The sequence below is a fragment of the Tyto alba genome, unplaced genomic scaffold, assembly GCF_018691265.1.
Source record: "Tyto alba isolate M040663 unplaced genomic scaffold, T.alba_DEE_v4.0 Super-Scaffold_22, whole genome shotgun sequence".
Taxonomy (NCBI): domain Eukaryota; kingdom Metazoa; phylum Chordata; class Aves; order Strigiformes; family Tytonidae; genus Tyto; species Tyto alba.
In genome coordinates, this window is record NW_024881296.1 from 18986591 (window position 1) to 19004526 (window position 17936).

The 17936-nt window shown below is 37.1% G+C and overlaps 1 protein-coding gene across 4 annotated transcripts in view; it reads right to left on the bottom strand.

Annotated features, from left to right (window-relative positions):
- SHPRH (SNF2 histone linker PHD RING helicase) overlaps positions 1-17936 on the bottom strand; it is a 58224-nt gene that overhangs the window by 16575 nt on the left and 23713 nt on the right. For all 4 annotated transcript variants that reach the window (XM_033011636.2, XM_042795858.1, XM_033011638.2 and 1 more), the window contains 8 exons: positions 15520-15608; positions 13661-13750; positions 11164-11271; positions 8933-9075; positions 5652-5825; positions 5256-5318; positions 3917-4142; positions 1243-1386 (listed from right to left, as the gene is read on the bottom strand). In XM_033011636.2, coding sequence (XP_032867527.1) covers positions 1243-1386; positions 3917-4142; positions 5256-5318; positions 5652-5825; positions 8933-9075; positions 11164-11271; positions 13661-13750; positions 15520-15608 — 1037 coding nt within the window. The remainder of the gene's footprint in view (positions 1-1242; positions 1387-3916; positions 4143-5255; positions 5319-5651; positions 5826-8932; positions 9076-11163; positions 11272-13660; positions 13751-15519; positions 15609-17936) is intronic.

A 17936-nucleotide genomic window follows, 5' to 3' on the forward strand; every position in this document is an offset into this window, starting at 1 on the left:
AATTTTACAATAAGAATTAAATTCATTTTTTGGCAAAATTCAACTGAATAATTTACTGGGGACAGACAGAAGAACAGCTCATGCTGTAAAATTTAAGATGTGCTTCTCCCCAAGCAAAACTGATTTTTATTCCTTTCCTGTACCCACTATGAACACAGTACTGTGAACAGGCTGAGACCCAGGAGGTATCAAAACTTGCTCTTTATTGTTTTATTTGCATTATTGATTCTTTCCAGAGACAAAACTAATGTAAAATAACTTAATATTTTAAAAGTTTCTTTCAAACTTCAGTCAATTTATTATCTATCTGCTTACACCCAAATAGATCCTAAACTGCTGATTCCAAAAACAATGTGTAAAAAACAATTAGTTACTTCCTTTATACTTCTTAGAAGATTTCTCTTTTCATTTAACCTATACAAAGACAGAAACCTCAAGCTGACTCCTTTTTAGATTAATTACAGTTGTTAGTGGTGTAGTTATTAATACTGCTGAAGAGGCAAGCACCTCAATGATGAAAGCCAAAGTAATGGGTGTTTCTTTTATGGTTACAAACACATAGATAAATCTTAGAGTTTGTTAAACATTTGTTAAGCGGAGCGCTCCATTTAAAAAATTGCTTTCGTACATAGATGAAGCATCTATTTCCCCACATAAAGAAAAGAAGCACTTCTATCTAACACTGAATCTCACTGAAAAAACGTACGAAATGTTTCTATTGAAAACATTTCTATTAGTGAAAAAAAAAAAAAAAAAATTAAGAAGTTAAATCAACCCAGCATGCTCTCTATAGTCATGAACAGAAAGTGTCTCAGAGGTGGCTCAGAAATTCCAAGATATTGAAAAAAGATTTTTCTTTTAGGTTTTCACTGCTGTTTTTAGGTCCTTTGGAAAGTAGCAATATGGGTCAACTTAATTTTCCACCAGCGTGCAAAACTGGGCAATTGTAGAGAAAGGTCCTAGAGCCATTCATCTGCTGCTGGAAGGACAGCAGTCTTTTGGAAACACGCCACTCATAGTCAGAAGTCTGTCAAAAAGTACATCAAAATAAGAGTTATAAGTTCAAAAAGACCCATACACTGAATATAAAAATAGATAGGAACTCTACTCCACCAAGGCTTTCTGAAATGGAAACAGAGGCATATTATAGACCTGTTACATCGATCTAAATAGAGATTTTGTTTTTGTAGGAGGTAGGTTTGTCAGAAAAAAAACACATTTCTTTCCTGCCAAGTACTTTACCTCATGTGGTTCTATGATGTGTAGAACTGGTGGATTTGGTTTCGGCTCATCGGGATGACGCACTCTCAGCCGTTCTGTAGCCATTGCCAGTTCATCAATAGCAGACACGTGATCCCTAAGTACCATCCAATATTCATGAAGTAACTGCAAGAAAAGCCCAAACAAATTAGTAGCAGAACTGAGTTGAGTTCCTTTTATATGACTCTGCCATACAGTATATGTAATGTGAAAATATTTTTGGAGTAAGAGATAATAATTCTTTACAGTAGTTCAGCCACAACAACAAATAACAAAGGAAAACAAATAGTATAGAGATCATCTCGCCTACTTTCTTTTCCAGCCTCATTATGAACAACAATAACTAGATGCCTCTCATTACTTCTACAACTATTACAATAACTAATGCAACTAAAAGTTGAGAAACAAAATGCCTTGCAAGACTAAGCAAATGTTGAATAAAATAAGAAAAAATGCTTAAGAAACTTTAAACAACTAGCTGTTATAGTACTAAGACTGATTCTTAAAAATGAAATATGTTTTAAAGAAATGTTAATGAATTGAGTGGTCTCAATAGTCAGACAAGCACGAAGTGGAGATACCATCAGATTCAATTCTCCCAAGAAAAAGTAAATTCTGGCTTTCTACAATAGCAATGGGTATAACTAAAAGTATACTATACATTTAAATTGACAATAAAGTACTGATAATATTTGTAAAATATTTCTTCCCAAACTTTCCACTATTTACATATTTATAAAAAATCTTCAGTGATCTTACTGAAATTCTAAGACCTTTTGCAAAACCAGGAATTACTATTTGTTGATTTTTGATTTTTCAATTGTAAAGGTATTTCTAAACACTCAGTTGTTGGGGGGGTGTGCTGGTTGTTTGTTTAGATCAAGAAAGACTACTGAAGCATTTGTTCTGAGCTATGCCTAGATTACAAACATAAAATTACTGTTTATTAACCCTGGCATACAGGGTAAGGACAGAGAATAAGCTGAAAGGTGCTTACTCCCCCAAAACTAAAGAAACTAAACTAAAATAAGGGAGAAACTAAGCCCCCGCCCCCCCAAAAAAACCCAAATGAACAAACAAAAAACAAAAAACCAGCTTGTTTTAGATTTAAGGGTTATTTTACAGAGTATTATTCCTGTAGCTCAATGTAGATTAGAGTAGGATGGACAACTGAATCAGTATTTCCATATCACAACAGATGGAATCATAAAGAAGGACACTATTCTCATTTTCATTGGCATATCAGTCCCACATTTTGTTTCCTAAAGTAAAAGGACATGAGGAGACTGTGTTCCCTTCTTGGAACAGAAAATCCCCAACACATAACTTTGTAACCAGTTAGCTTATGTCCTCCTTTAGTGAACTGCTACAAGCTGAGGACATAAAATAATGAAGCACGAGAACAGATATGGTCATTATTCTCCAGCCAACATTTTGGTACCATAACCAAGTGACCTGACACTGTAGCATGACTTAGCGTGTTCAAGACCTTTAACTACCAGACACCTAAATGCTGATTGAGATGTCATTTTGTTTAAAAGTGTTTTGCACTGTGTTACACTGTAACCTAGTAATATTTTTTAAGGCAGATACAGATTAAGTCTCACTCCTAAATTGCACTACCAATTGGAGGAAAGTAGGTGATCAGTAACCAAGCTTGGTGAAAAACAAAGGCAGACCGAATTCCATCTAATGAATTTAAGATACACAAAGTAAATCACTCTCTAGAGCATCTTTTCTTCTGCGAAGTAAAGCTAATAACAAATGTTTGAATTCTTGGATAGCATACTTCTACAAGAAAAAACGCTTTTTCAAAACCTCCTAGGAAAAAGCAAGTTAAGTTACAATTTCCTAGAATCATAAAACAGAAGGCCTGGGATAAAGATCACAGTGGCAAAAATCCTTCAAGGAACAGGAATTTCCTCTGATGGCAGACCCTCAAAAAGAGAAGTGTACAAAAGAGTCAATATACCTGGCATTAGTGTACCAAGTGTGTTCTACTGAAGCTGAAGTCTGTCTTAATTAAAAATAAGGAGAAGCACTCAAGAGAAAACACTTTTGATTACACCTAAGCTCTAAGACAGGATGAGAACCTTGTGTGCAACAGCTGTTCTCCCTTCATCACTAGTATCTATTCACTGCAAGGAAAGAGACACACAAGGATGTGCAACAAAAGCCTCACTATATTCCTGTAGTTCCCTCTGATCCAAACAACAGGACACTAATTATTTCAGGTTACACTGTGTAGTAAACAAGATCCAGGAAATAAAGCAATAGTGAAAGGACATGTATAGCTAGCACAAGACTGAAGGCAAAAAGAATTACAGAACGGACCAACTTTTGATTTGCTGAGTCTTTCTACATTCTGAATTAACTAAACAGACAAACACATTTAATTATATCTGTATACTGTCTTAATAGATGCAATTGCATATCTTACTAATTTGCTTAGTAGCCAGTTGAGCTTTTAGAAACTCTTAAATCATATACAAACCATTTAAAATCAAATCCTGTAATAAACACTGTGAAAAAACTTTGTGTAGCCAAACCCTAATTTCATGAATACAGATTAGATTTGTTTATATTCATCTTAAATTTGTTTTCATTACATTAAATGGACCACACAATTGTTTCATCACCATCTCATTTACTGTACCTTATATTCCTTTTTCCAGGCTTCAAAGAGTTCCAGAAATATGCTGCCTTCTTCAGTTAGCTTAACATCCATCCGGTGAGCTTTGGCAAAGGAGAGAACAGCTTTCAAGGCACGTTCAGTTTCACTGGTTGCCCACAGTCCTCTACTTGTGGTGGGCAAACGGTCATCAACGAGCCCTTCTTCATCTTCTATCATCTCCTCAAATATTGCCATTTGGCCTTTAACACTTAAAAACAAACCAAACATGATATTAATCACTGATATTTTACTTCTGCATCCATTTCTATTTATTAACCATATATTTCAGCCTTCTAATATTTGATTAAAGGTTAAAGCAAACCAAACACAAACAGCTGTTTTATTACTTGATATCCCCAAAGCTCGCTTTGAACACAGTGACCTCATTACCAGCAATTAAATCACTGTACAAGTAATTTTCAGAATCATCAATAGCTTTTGTAAAGGCTTACACATCTTAATTATCTTTCAGTAGTTATTAATGATTAATGTCACATTCACTGAAGAGATTTGCAATTCTGAATTCTTAAATCAGCAAGAGTTGCAGTTAAACAAAAGTTACTGTGTACTGCACTATTTAAGAACACTATAGCTTCCCAGTTCCTTCCTTGACAAATAATGCTAAATCAGAAACACGCTAACATTTCCTGATTCCAACATTCCACTAGTAAAGACTTTCCAAAATGTTTTCTCAGTGACCTCAAGATATTTGAATCCAATTTTGACATTGTGAGGCGTATGAGAGATAAAAGTCAAAGAGAAAGCATGCAGAGGGCTGTAATCTATGCCTCTCAGCACTGTCCACTATGCATTCTTCTCTCACACTATGTGCTGGTGCAACAACCCTTCTTTCAGCTCACAGCTGCATTCATGCCTGAAATCTCCTCTCTCATTGTAGTTTTAGTCAATTTTTGTTACTTTATAAATTATACAGAAATAAAAATAAATCTATGAACAAGTATGGTATTATAACACAACTGGACTGCAAATAAATATTGCACAAACAGGAATATGCGTTTAACTAGAATACTTGTATTTATACACACACTTTCTGAACACTTGAACTCTTAATTTCAAATATATGGTCATATTATAGCAGCTTGAGAAAAAGCAGCATGTATTTGTTCCTTGTACACAATTTTTTCAAATTAAATTTACACAGAAAATTAAACTTAATAAAATTGCTATCAAGGCCACCAGCAAGAAGTTGATGTAATTCATTCATAAAGTTATTTCAGAAAACTTAAAAGCAGAAAATGTAAAACAATCAAACTTTCAAATTTTTCTTAATAGTGAAAAGTTTATAAAGCTATAAACTTACGTATGAGAAAAGAGCTTTGACTCATATTCTGTGAACAACTCATCAGCCTTACAGAAGACACAGCTGCAGTACAGAAGATTGAAAACAGAAGCACTCAGAATTTCATCAGAAACCAAAGTAATTCCTGTAATTCCCTATTCCAACATATAAAACCACACAAAGTCCTTAAAAACCCCCAATTTAACAGTCTTATGCATACTCTATATAATAGCTGTCAGGAAAAAACTTTATAACAATAAAACCAAAGTAAGGTCATAATTCTAACAAATGGATCTCTGATATCTGTGTGCATACAAACCCCGAGTACAGAATAAATACGCTAATCTCTTCTTATTTCAAATGAAGGAAAATTTAATAATACACTTCTAAAGCATATTTTCTATTTTCAAGACATACTTGTTAAGTGGAAGTCTAACAGGTCGCAAATGGCAGATAGTGGCAGCCTCAATAACCTGCTTAGAGGGAGGGCCTTCTAAGTTTTTCACTGCTTCTCTTACAATCTTCTGGAATTTCTTCACTTCCTCTAGCTGGGTTGTGAGCAGGTATTGAAGGCCTCTGCAGTCACGGAATCTGATTTAAAGAAAAAGGGAACTAACTGCACACTGAGTCACCAAACTTAATTTAGTATTTTGAAGTAGAAGAGAAACAACTAAATGGCAATCTAAGACAACATATGAAGTTCATAAGCAAATGCTTATTAATATTACATGCAATGATGTTAGAAATCATTCCATCAGGCTCTTTCCAAGACTTGAGAAAGGCAACCGAGTATTAGTCAACACTGATCTGCAACACGATGGTCCACAACACAAATCTACTAAAGGTAAACACCTGCACCTACTTATAGTCTTATTTGCATGTCATCCAATAAACTGCTTTTCAATGCACCTGTGCAATTCACAGCAGACCTGCACCCATCACAAAAAAATATACTGTATTTTGCTAGTTAGCTTTCAAAGATAAAATTATTAAATGGACATGACAGTGAACTATCTTCCTAAAACCTGTCTTTCTTGATTGAAGTGGCAACATGAACACCAGTTAAGCACTTCCCATATTGTGCTTTTCCTGTGAGCAGAGGTCGCTGGCTGAGTGTACCATTCATACAAGGTCTGGCATTCACATTCAAGACAGTGTATTACAAGATTGTAGTTCTACCCCATGTGGAAAGTTTGATCCAAAACATCCCTTCAAGTAAAATGTGGAGAGAAAAGCACAGGTTTAGCAACACTACTAAAGTTTGGCATTTAATATGACCTACTTGAGCAATATGTATTTTAAAATAAAATAAACAAGTTTTCCTAACCAAGTAGTCTGAAAACACATACAAATGTCAATCACAAGTCTGTTGTTAATACTGTCAGTTGCCAAATATTCCAGACTTTTTATAAATCTCCCAAACTATATGCTGGATTAATCATGTCTAGTACTCAACTAGAGATTAGTACTTGTTGCTTCCACCACTGACCAGTAATACTTCATAAAACATTGTTTTTTAAGTTCTTATTGCGTATGCTAAAATAAATAAAAAGGAAATAAGTTTTATCCCTATTTTATAAAAGAAACAGTTGCATTGCTTTTCCAAGGTTATACAACCTGTAAGCAGCAACAATTTAAAAAGACACTTCCTAAATAGTTAATTTCAAGTGAGAAAAAAAAAAAAATCAATTTTTTTCCAGTGTGACATGGGCAAGCATATAAATAGATGCACAGACATATGTGCTCAGCATGAACATACAAACAATCCATTTCTCAAATTTATTTTGATCAGAATGAGATACTATCATTCTCAAATAACATTTAACCATGAAACATTCATATCCACTCACAGACTGGTTGAGGTTGGAAGGGGCCTCTGGAAGTTGTCTTCTCCAACCCCTCTGCTCAAGCAGGGTCACCTCGAGGTGGCTGCCCACCCAGGACCATGCCCAGACAGCTTTGGAGTATCTGTGTTAGGTTTATGTGTGTGGTGGGGTTTTGGTAGCAGGGGAGGGAGCTACAGTGATGGCCACTGTGAGGAGCTTCTCAAAGTTCCCCTGGTTCCAAGTCAGACCCACCTCTGCACCAAGGCAGAGACAATCAGCAACAGTGACTGCACCTCTGTGATAATGTATTTAAGGAGAACTTCAGAGGAGGAAGAGTTGTGAGGGAGACACCTCTGCAAACACCAAGGTCAGTGGAATAAAGGAAGAGGAGTTGGGAGAGGTGCACTGGAGCAGAGTCTCCCTTGCAGAGCCCATGGTGAGAAGGCAGGCTGTCCCCCTGAAACACATGGAGGTCACTAGTGGAGCAGATGCCCACCTGCAGCCTGTGGAGGAGCCCATGATGGAGCAGGTGGGTGTGCCTGAAGAAGGCCAGGACTCTGAGGGAAGCCCACGCTGGAGCACTCTGTCCCTAGGAAGACTGCACTCCATAGCAGAGACCCATGCTGGAGCAGTTCGTGAAGTGCTGAACCCCATGGGAAGGACTCATGGCAGAGAAAGTTCATGGAGGACTGTCTCCATGAGAGGGAACCCATGCTGAAAGAGGGGAAGAGTGTGAGGAATCCTTCCCCTGAGGAGGAAGGAGCAGTAGAAACAATGGATGACAAACTGACCACAATCCCCATGCCCCTATGCTGCTGCGGGAGAGGAGGGACAAAAATTTGGACCAAAGCTGAGCCCAGAAAGAAGGGAGAGGTACAGAGGAAGGTAGCTTTAAGATGTCATATTTCTCACTCTCACACTCTGATTGGAAAAGTGGTGGTGGTGGTCAAATGAAATTGATGTTCTTTTTCTTGCCCTAACAAGTCTGTCTTTTGCTTGTGAGCATAATGGGCATGTCATCCCTCCTTCTCCTCATCTTGATTTCTAAGCCTTTTATTTTATCTTCCCCATCCCTGAGGGGGAAGGAGTGAGCAAGCAGCTTTCTCAAAGGCACATGGTGAAAGGACAAGAAATAACAGACACAAAATGCAACACAGGCAACACAAAAATAATCTTTTTGTAAAGTTAATTTTTTTTTTTCCCAACAAGTGGGTCAAATACTGGTATAGGCTTCAGATAGAGGCTATGAAATCTCCCTCCTTGGAGATACCCTAAACTTAACAGGCCAAATCCCTGTGCAACTTGATCATGTTGAATCTTTGAGCATGGGCTTGGGTACATAAAAGCTGGGGTTTGGTCTAGGTGACCTCCAGATATCCCTTTCAATCCATTACTCTGGAATTGCACACAACTGTGGTACTGTTGTCCCTAACATGAAACCAAAATAAAATTCTTTGCTCAGAAAATTAGTGATGCTGTTTTATGCTGTTACACAATGATTTTCTGGGATTGTGTCTACTTTTTTATTTAAGCAAGTCAGTTTCTTTTAGTTTACTCAATTTTAATGCAATAAACTTTGAATCTTTCTTGCTCAGCAGTTGTACAAGTACAGAAGACTGTAAAACCACAGTAGATAATACAAAGGAACATTTAGAAGAATCCTTCTCTAAGAGAAAATTAATCCTCCTGCTTTTATTCCCAAGTCTTCTATCTAGTTACACTTTCTGGCGGACTGTTTTTGAAACTTAATTGCAACCCAGATGCTCTGAAACAAAAATGCCTGCTATTTAATTGCAAGTGTTAGCACAAACTGGTAAGAGGACTTGAGCAGACTTAACTATAAGCATTAGCCTATTTTAGCTATTCTCTTACTTCTCTGCCATGGAGAGTTTATTAATCTGCTGTTTGTAGTTGCTGGCTATTTCATTTTGCACACGTTGAACAAGCTCCTCATCGATGGCATACTGTATTGCTGTCTGGATGACATCCAACCACCAAGGAGAACCTGAATGTATCTGTATGCAAAAGAACAGATTTATCCACAAGCATTCAGTAAACAACCAATTCACTCACAGCAGCAGAGGCTTATGCTGCTCTTCAGGCCACACTCAAACACAAACTGGTAAATTCCATGGAAAGTAGATGATAAGAATATGCTTTAAAAATATCCCCTTTCTCTTTTAAGTAAATACATGATTAAGAAATATTCTACATTCCCATCTACTTCCACATCTTCAGATTGCTTCAGTAGAGTTAAATTCACCAAGGCCATCTACACAGATTAGTCACACAGAGACACTGTAATCTCAGTTTCCTCTTTCTTCCTCTCAAAGAGGTAAAAGAATCGTTTCATGAGAGAAAGCAAGCTCTCTGTGAAATTAACAGAGCAACACTGAAGTGATCTTATAATTTTAAAAGGTGAAAAATACATAGAAGTTTACTTCCTCATGTTCCCCCACATTTCTTCATTATTACTTTACTATTATGCAAGTGACAAGCAGCATTTCAACTTGTGTTCACCAATTCATTAAGGGTTGTCCTGGGTTTGAGTGAGTGGTGGAGTTTTATTTTGGTAGCAGGGGAGTGGGCTACAGTGGTGTTCCCCTGTGAGAAGCTTCACGAAGTTCCCCAGCTCCAAGTCGGCCTCACCTCTGCATCAAGGCTGAGCCAATCAGCTGCGCCTCTGGGATAACATATTTAAGAAGGGACACAGTGAGGAGCAGTCAGACTTGTGAGGAGGAGCTGCAGCAGCTGCATGAACACCAAGGTCAGTGGAGGAACAGAGGAAGAAAGGAGGGGGGAGGTGTGCCAGAGCAGAGACCCCCCTGTATCCCGTGGTGAGATGGCAGGGCAGCCCGCCCCCCCGTCACCCATGAAGATCTGCAGTGGAGCAGACATTGATTTATGGCTTGTGAGGGGCTTTGCTTGGATGATCAAGGTGCTGTGCCCAAAGAAGGCCGGGATCTTGTGGGAAAAGGTAGCCCCCACTGTTGTAATTCAGTGCTGGGAAGATTGCAGCATGCGGGGGTGTCCCACACGGGAGCAGCTCGGGAAGGGCTGCAGGCTGTGGGAGGGACTCCAGTTGGAGAAAGTTGGTGACCCACGCTGGAGCAGTGTGGGGAACGCTGCAGCCCGTGGGAGAGACTCACATTGAAGAAAGTTTGTGGAGGACTGTCTCCTGTGAGAGGGGGACCATGATGGAGGAGGGGGAAGAAGTTCCTGAAGCTCCCCCCACTGAAGACGGAAGAAGTGGCAGCACTGACTGCACCCCCCATTCCCTGCCCCATGCTCTGCTGGAAGGAGGAGGTAGAGATATCGGGAGCAGAGCTGAGCCCAGGAAGAAGGGAGGGATGGGAGGAAGGTGTTAGCAAGATGTGGCAATTCTTTTCACTGTCCTACTCTGTTAAGGGTTGTTGTTAGTGTCTATATTCAATTTATGTTCTTTTTTTTTTCCTTACCCCAATGAGTCTGTCTTTTGCCCATGACCATAATGGGTGACTTGCCCATCACTGTCCTAGCGTCCATCCCAAGCCTTGCTTATTTTTTTCCCTTCTCATCACTGGGAGGGAAGGAAGAAGTGAGCAGCTGTGTGGTGATCAGTTGCTCTTTGAGCTCAAACCACAACAAGGGCTTGAACATTTCCATGAAACCTGAATTGTCATATTGACTAAACACAATTAAGCCTTAAGCACAATGACCAAATTCATGTCAAAGAACAGTTCCTTTGAAAATAACTGAATACCATCTGATACACGACAGAAATGTTTCAAGGTCAAAACGTATAACTTATTTACCTAAATTACAAGTGAAGCACGGTTAATATAAAAATCAATCATGGTTTTAATATTTACTACAATCATCCCACGATGTACTTCTGTTTTTAGTCATCTCTTTGTCAAGCACTGTATACCTCTATGTGGGAAACACAGAATATGTTTCGGGGCTCTGTGTGTGTGTGCACACACTGACAAAGTCCCATTCCAAATAGGCCTTCAAAGAACTGTTAGAGATAATAAGCAGCTTGAGTTCTGGATAAACAGATGAAAATAATATTTAAAAAAAAATCTCAAACTGCAGAGACTAAATATGTCAGAGGTACTTGCCTTTCTCTGAAGCTCCCGAATGGTCTGAAGAACTGGCTGTAAGGCCTGATGGGCTTCTGCAACTTCTGCATTGGATTTACTCATATAATGCTGTCGAAGTTGTTCTGCCTGTATGGAAATAAGAGTTTAAAGTATGCACAAATCATATTTATGAGGAATAATTGAAAATGTAAAAGCTCCCCAGCTACCTTAATATTTTAAAATGGTTAGCCACCTACATGCTACCCACTTGCATTTGCAAGCAAAATTTACCATTTTTTTTTTCCTCTAGAATAGAGCATTTATTAGTAAGTCCAAAAAAATGTGATAAGACAAATGACTAAAGAGACACTAATTATGCAATTTTGCTTTTGGGCAAGTCTAAACAACACCACAGGAATCAATTACATTACCAAAAGGAACTGGAATTTGGCTCATTATTCTTACTTCTCTGTACATTAAAATATATTGTGTTAAATGAGCGAACAATAAAAAGATCCTAGAACAATGTGAGAACAGGACAATTCAACTTACCTACATATAAAACTTATACCTATATTAACAAGTAGAGTTTAAATTTCATTATTTTTAAGTGCATCAGATACAATTTCTTCATAAAAATTACTTTTGACAGTGAAAACCCCTCCTGGTATGCAGGTGTCTCCGCAGTATAATCAGTACCAGTTTATCTGATATTTTTAAAACTAATGGACAAATAACTTACATTTCTTACAAGTAACATGTACATACGTATGTATCTCTTACCATTACATTCTGATTTCACTAGATATCTTTATTTTGTGCAGTTTAGGGTGTGTTTAAGTCTTTCTTCTTTTTCCTACTATCAAGATAATTATATTATTGTTACAGATGGAGCTCAGTTTACCAAGAGTACACAGGACTCATATTTGGATGAGCTACTGGCGAAAGACAGCTATGAAAAACAATCCCTGCTTCATGTTTATAAACCAAATACAGATTTTCTGATCTTCCTCCTTACAATAATGTCAGGAGAAGGTGACATAAAAAAAAAATTGCTAGCTACAGGTCAATAAAAAAAATGAGCAGTATTTCTATAAAGTCGGGTAGAAACTTCTTTAAATATTTAGGGAGAACAAATCTTATTAAAAGAAAAAAATGCTACTTGTGCATAGAATTTGCATAAAAATGATGAAATATCACAAGATATCCACATAACAAGACAGATAATGATCACCACATAACTGGAGAGGCTGAAACAACTGGGCTTGTCCAACTTGGAGAAGAGAAGCTTCGAGGATACAAAATCGCAGCTTTCCAGATGATATAGAAGGAAATCACCAAGCACTGGGACCCAGACACTTTACTGAAGTATGTAGCAAGTGAACAAAGGACTATAAATTGGAATGGGAGGTTCTATGTGAATTTCTTTTTTTCCACTATGAGGATTATAAAGTATTGGAACAGGTTGCTCAGATAAATTGTGAAATCTCTTTCCTTGGAGGTTTCAACAGCCCAATTGGATAAAGCCCTGAGCTACATGGTCAGAAATTAATTCTGACCCTGCTCTGAGGGTGAGATTCAGCTGGAGAGCTCCCAAGATTCTTTCCAATCCAGATGATGCCACAATAACTACCTTCTTTTGCAAATATGGCCCATGTGTCCACTACAAGTGACCAGCGGGGAACATTGATCCCAGCTACCTTATCAGATATTCCCCAGTTAAGATTAAGGGTATAGTTAAACAGGTTTATGCACACAGTAAGTAACACCCAGTGACTTGCTCATCCAGCCAAAGATGGTCAACCTTTCTAGATGTTTAGGCAGTACAAGAGTGACAGGGGTGAACCAGTTACTGTAGGGCATGTGAGTACAATATAAGTAATACACAGAGAGCCTGGACAGATGCCACTGGCAAACTTCAGGCAATGAAGAACACTGCAAATCAGGACCTTCTCAAGAAGGTTTCAAAGAAGATATCAGCTCCACACATAGGACTAAAAAGAGAGGTAAAAAAATAGCTTCAAGGCATGAGAAAATGCACTAGACAGTAGTAGCTATATTTACTAGGGGATGGGGAAGAGTTTTGGAGTACACGGCATCTATGCAAGAAAAATAAACTTCACCTAGAGAAGACTCTCACTATCTGCAGTTAAAATGAGAAAAGCTAAAGAAAGCGTAAGGAAGTAAGGGACTCAGAAGAATTCTGGATGATGCATTTTTATCAGTAGAATCTTTGTACGTTATTTCCTCAGGAACATTGTGGGGGTGCGGAAAAATCACATTTTAGAGATAAACATTATTAAAGCTTCCATAAAACACACTCACAGAGCTCACCAAGCATTCAGAACAGCAGCATTTTACTGGATATTTCTGCTCTCATCTCACACACTAAACAGCTCTTGATTTTACTAGCCTGAAAGGAAATGTACACAGTTAACTTGAAAGCTATTAATGTTACTTCTTTAGAGAAAATATCAAAGGATAAAAAATAAAAAGGTGCTCTTCAAAATGTATTTGTACAAAAACGAACATTTACCTCTTCTGCAAGTTGGCTATCACGCAAAGTTGGGGGAATTCCTGGGTGCTTTGCCAACAATTCCATCAAATTATGTGTTGAATGTAGTCTCTAAATATACACAAAGTCAACCGCAATTACGAAAAAATACATTGAAATATCTGTGACAGGAAATGCTTAAACAGCAATGAAAGCTTACAGCATGAAATTAGTATTCATTTAAAATTAGTTTCATTTTTTTCCTCTATTATATGGAAGCATCTTATAAAGAAAATAAACATTCTTTTCCTCATTTTACTGAGGTAGTAAGTGAAACAGTAACAAGACCTTCTTCAACACCTCAAAAGCAAATTAGCAGGTACATTTGATACCAAGTCATCAGATTCTCACCCTCTTCCTAATTAAAACAGCCCTTGACTACTATGGAAAACAATTTATCTCAGAGCACATTCTTTTGTAAATATCTTTCAGAATACTGTAATGAGACAATTCACTTATCCTAAAGTAAAATAAAGTATAAGAAAAAAAAAACAGCTCCCAAGAGCTCCAGTCATTTTTCATATTTTTCACTTTTCTGAAATAGAAGAGGACTGAATAAAACCATGACCTTTTTATTTATTTTTAGGGAATATAAACTTGGTTGTTAATACAGGGCAACTCTATTCCTCTTCCCTAGGTTCACCCTACGTTTCCCAAACCAGACTCCTAATATTGTGCTGCCTGCACATCTCCCACAAACTCATACTAATAAACTCCACTATAATGAACTTGTGCCCTTCCCACCTCCTGGAATTCACTTCACCTTTGCCCTATTACTGTCTCAGTCACTGAAGATCACTGGTCAGCATTGGTTTGCCATTATCTTAAAGAGCTAAGCCTATGCAACTGGGAAGTACTCAACTGTACAAATGTTCGGGTTTATTACACAAATGCAGTATTAGGTACTGTACATTTTATGGAAACAAAAAAACTTTATTGGATTGCATAATCCAGTAAAACAACTTACTTAAACTCATTATGAGTAGCTTAATAAGTTTATGCTGATATGGCTATGCTAAGTGAAAAATGCCTCTGGGAAGTCAAAGGAGAAGGAAGGATCAAAGAAGCACAAGGGAGCTAGATGACCACATGCAAGATAATCAAACAATAACTTAGTGAAACAAGCAAATTAAAGCAATAGACAACTCATTCTTATTTATCTGTCATTAACATTTTAAGTATCTTGTTATGCTTAAGAGAATTTTGGTCAATTTAGAGGTGGTATTTCTTGAAGAAATATAAAGATGTTACTTTGAGAACCATTGCTTTTTTACCAGAAAAATATACTTATATTTTATATATTATATGAATATGATATATTTATATTTTTAATATAGTATTCAAAATGTATTAAAATATTGCCTGAAGAGAAAATTTACTTTGATTTGATGTCCCGTCAGAGAACATCTTCTGCAGTGCAATAATTTTATTATTCTATATCATTTTTCACATTAATATCTTCCTCAATGCAAACCCAGAATCCTGTGTTTACATACAGTAACTTTAGTGTGAGCAGTCACAGTCACACGCACAAGTCTATGGATTCAGCTTGTTAAGTTTATTGCAGAACAGCAGGTGGAGATCATACACTATTTCTGTGATAACATGAAGAATCACAAGCAAAAGTGTTTTTTATTTTTTTAACAGCTATTGTATTTATAAAAACAAAAACAAACATGAAGATCACTGGGCAGATTCCTATCTAAATATTGTGATAATGACAGCAGGCTGAAAGAGTCATTCAGCACACCACTGAAAGGAAGAGAAGACTGACCTGTTAAATTAAATCTAATGTATTCCAGTTCTTAACTACGTCTCTTTACATTTGAATGTTCACTCACTTGCAAAGAATCTGTTTTGAGCTTTTCTTTGTGCTCTTCAGATGATCGTAACACTTCTCTGTACAGCTCTGCAGCCAATGTATATTCTCCTGAATTAAAAAAGAACAAAAACATATACGTATTATGTTGATTTTTAAATATACAAGCTGCCATGACTAGCCATCACTTGTAACATACTAGGATGCTTTCAGAGAGGCTGTATAATATCTGCTTGTCTTCAAGCAAATCTTCCCTATTCATTCCTCCCTGCCCCCCAAAAGCTAGTAAAAGACGGAGTATTACATTTTACAAAGACTAAAGCACTTTCCAAATCAAGTATCTTTTGCGACTGCAAGATCTCTAGACTTCTTGATCTTAAAATATGTATTCACAGTTGCATAAGTCCAAAACATCTCACATGTTGCACTAAGAAGTGCTCACTGCAGTGGTGCATTACTAAATCTGTACTGCAAATACCTTATTCACATTCAGTGAAAACAACGAAAGTTGCGTCGTACTTCAGAAACGCAGAAATGATTAAATACATGCAGGGAGCATAACTACTGATGTAAGCTGCTAACATTGCAATCACTTCTCAGAAAACAGATTGTATAAATTTAAAAAGAAATACAAAATTGAAATTGCATATGGAAAAGCAGCAAAAAAAAAAAAATCCATTTTTATTTTATTTTCTCAATTGATGGAAGTTTACTTAACCAGTAATAGTCTTTTAAGACTCTTAGAACACAGAGAAGTACAGGGACATGAAATGTATAAAGACAGATAACGGCGTAAAACATAAGTCATCTTCTTACATATCTGGAAGTGTAATAACCCTATTCCAAGAAGATTTGTTGCTTCTTACACTGAAATAGTTGCCAGTTGTAGGGGAGTAGTCCTGCAATATACAATTGCCATTTCTAGTAACAGGCCAAAAGCTATGTGCTGAATTTGCAAGGCCTCAAGTTGGAGGCTCTGATAGGCCTCCTCTTAATTTTTCTTTACATGCCTGGACCTTTTACTTGGCTTAGCTGTGAAAGCAATTTCTCTAATTTGCTAGGTGCCTGTGGCTAATTTTTATTATTTTTTTAAAAAACTTTTTTTATCTTTGTGTGGTACAATCACAGGTTTATATAGATAGCAGTTACAAGCAGTCATTCCATGTAGAATGGGATATTTACAACTAACACAATAATGTAGTATAGAGAAATACAGGCCTAGTAACAATAGCAGAGGCCTTGAAAAGTAAAGACATAGGATGCAGTGTAGAGTACAGCCACGGGATGCTAAGAGATGGTGCACAGGCTTGGCAGTGAATAAGGAAGCCATGGCTATAAACAACTCACCCACAGTCAAAGAAATGCAGACCTAGAGCTGTACAAAACTGGCATTAGGGGCAACAAAGAGAACAAAGAAATAGCATGTAACATTCATAAAAGGCATCACGTACACTAAATTTGGTGTCAACATGGAGCTGCAGACCAATGAAGAGAAAGGTGTAAAGATGTGTTAGCAAACATAAAAAAGACCCTAATTGGATCCATGAGTGAGAAAGGAGAAACCATCAACACAAACATCTTCCTGACGAAGAACTCCAGGTGGTCAGAACTAGCCATAGCACTGCCACCACCAGTATGAAACCACTGACCTCAGGACCCAGAAAGGTGAGCTTATATAAAAGCAGGACCAGCAGTAGAAACAAGGACATGTGATTATTATTATTTTTTGCCTGTAACAATTAGATCTAGACTAATAACAATTAGACCGATAAGATTTCAATTATAATAACAATACATTCATGCCTTTACTTGCATATAAGTTGCATTTTCTTCTTCCTGATAAAGAAGGCTGAGTGCAACAGTAATGCTGGGACAGGAGGAAGTTAGAGAGCAGAACTTCGCCTCAGTCCTGCTTTTGTTTCTCACCAGATGCAACTGTCAACAATCTGCTTTTCAAAAAATGCCAAACTTAATTTTTGCTACTAGAATATTTTAGAAATATTTAATCTGTACAGAAGTCTTTTCAAGCACTTAATTCTATCTGAAAAACTTGAACTCCATCCTGCAACCTTAAAGTATTTCAAACCTACTAACTACGGACTAGAGAATCTGAATGTAGTCTTTCTGTAAGACAAGTAACAGAACTGACAATTTGCTGCTTCTCATCTGAATGAAGACTTTAACATGAGTCTGAAAAATTCAAGCAGCTTGACAGCTTTAAAAGACTTATTACTTGGCAAAAAGGCATTTTTTTACCACGTTCATAACTAAGACATTTAAATTTATTATTTTGTTTAGCAGAACATTCAAGATTAATATAATTATTTTTGTTTCCCATTCAAAACTTTCCTAATTCAGACAAAACCTACACTGACAGAGCTGTATAGCAGGTAGCAGCAAAGAGATTCCACAGTCAGCATAGCAGTTCGCATGGCAGAG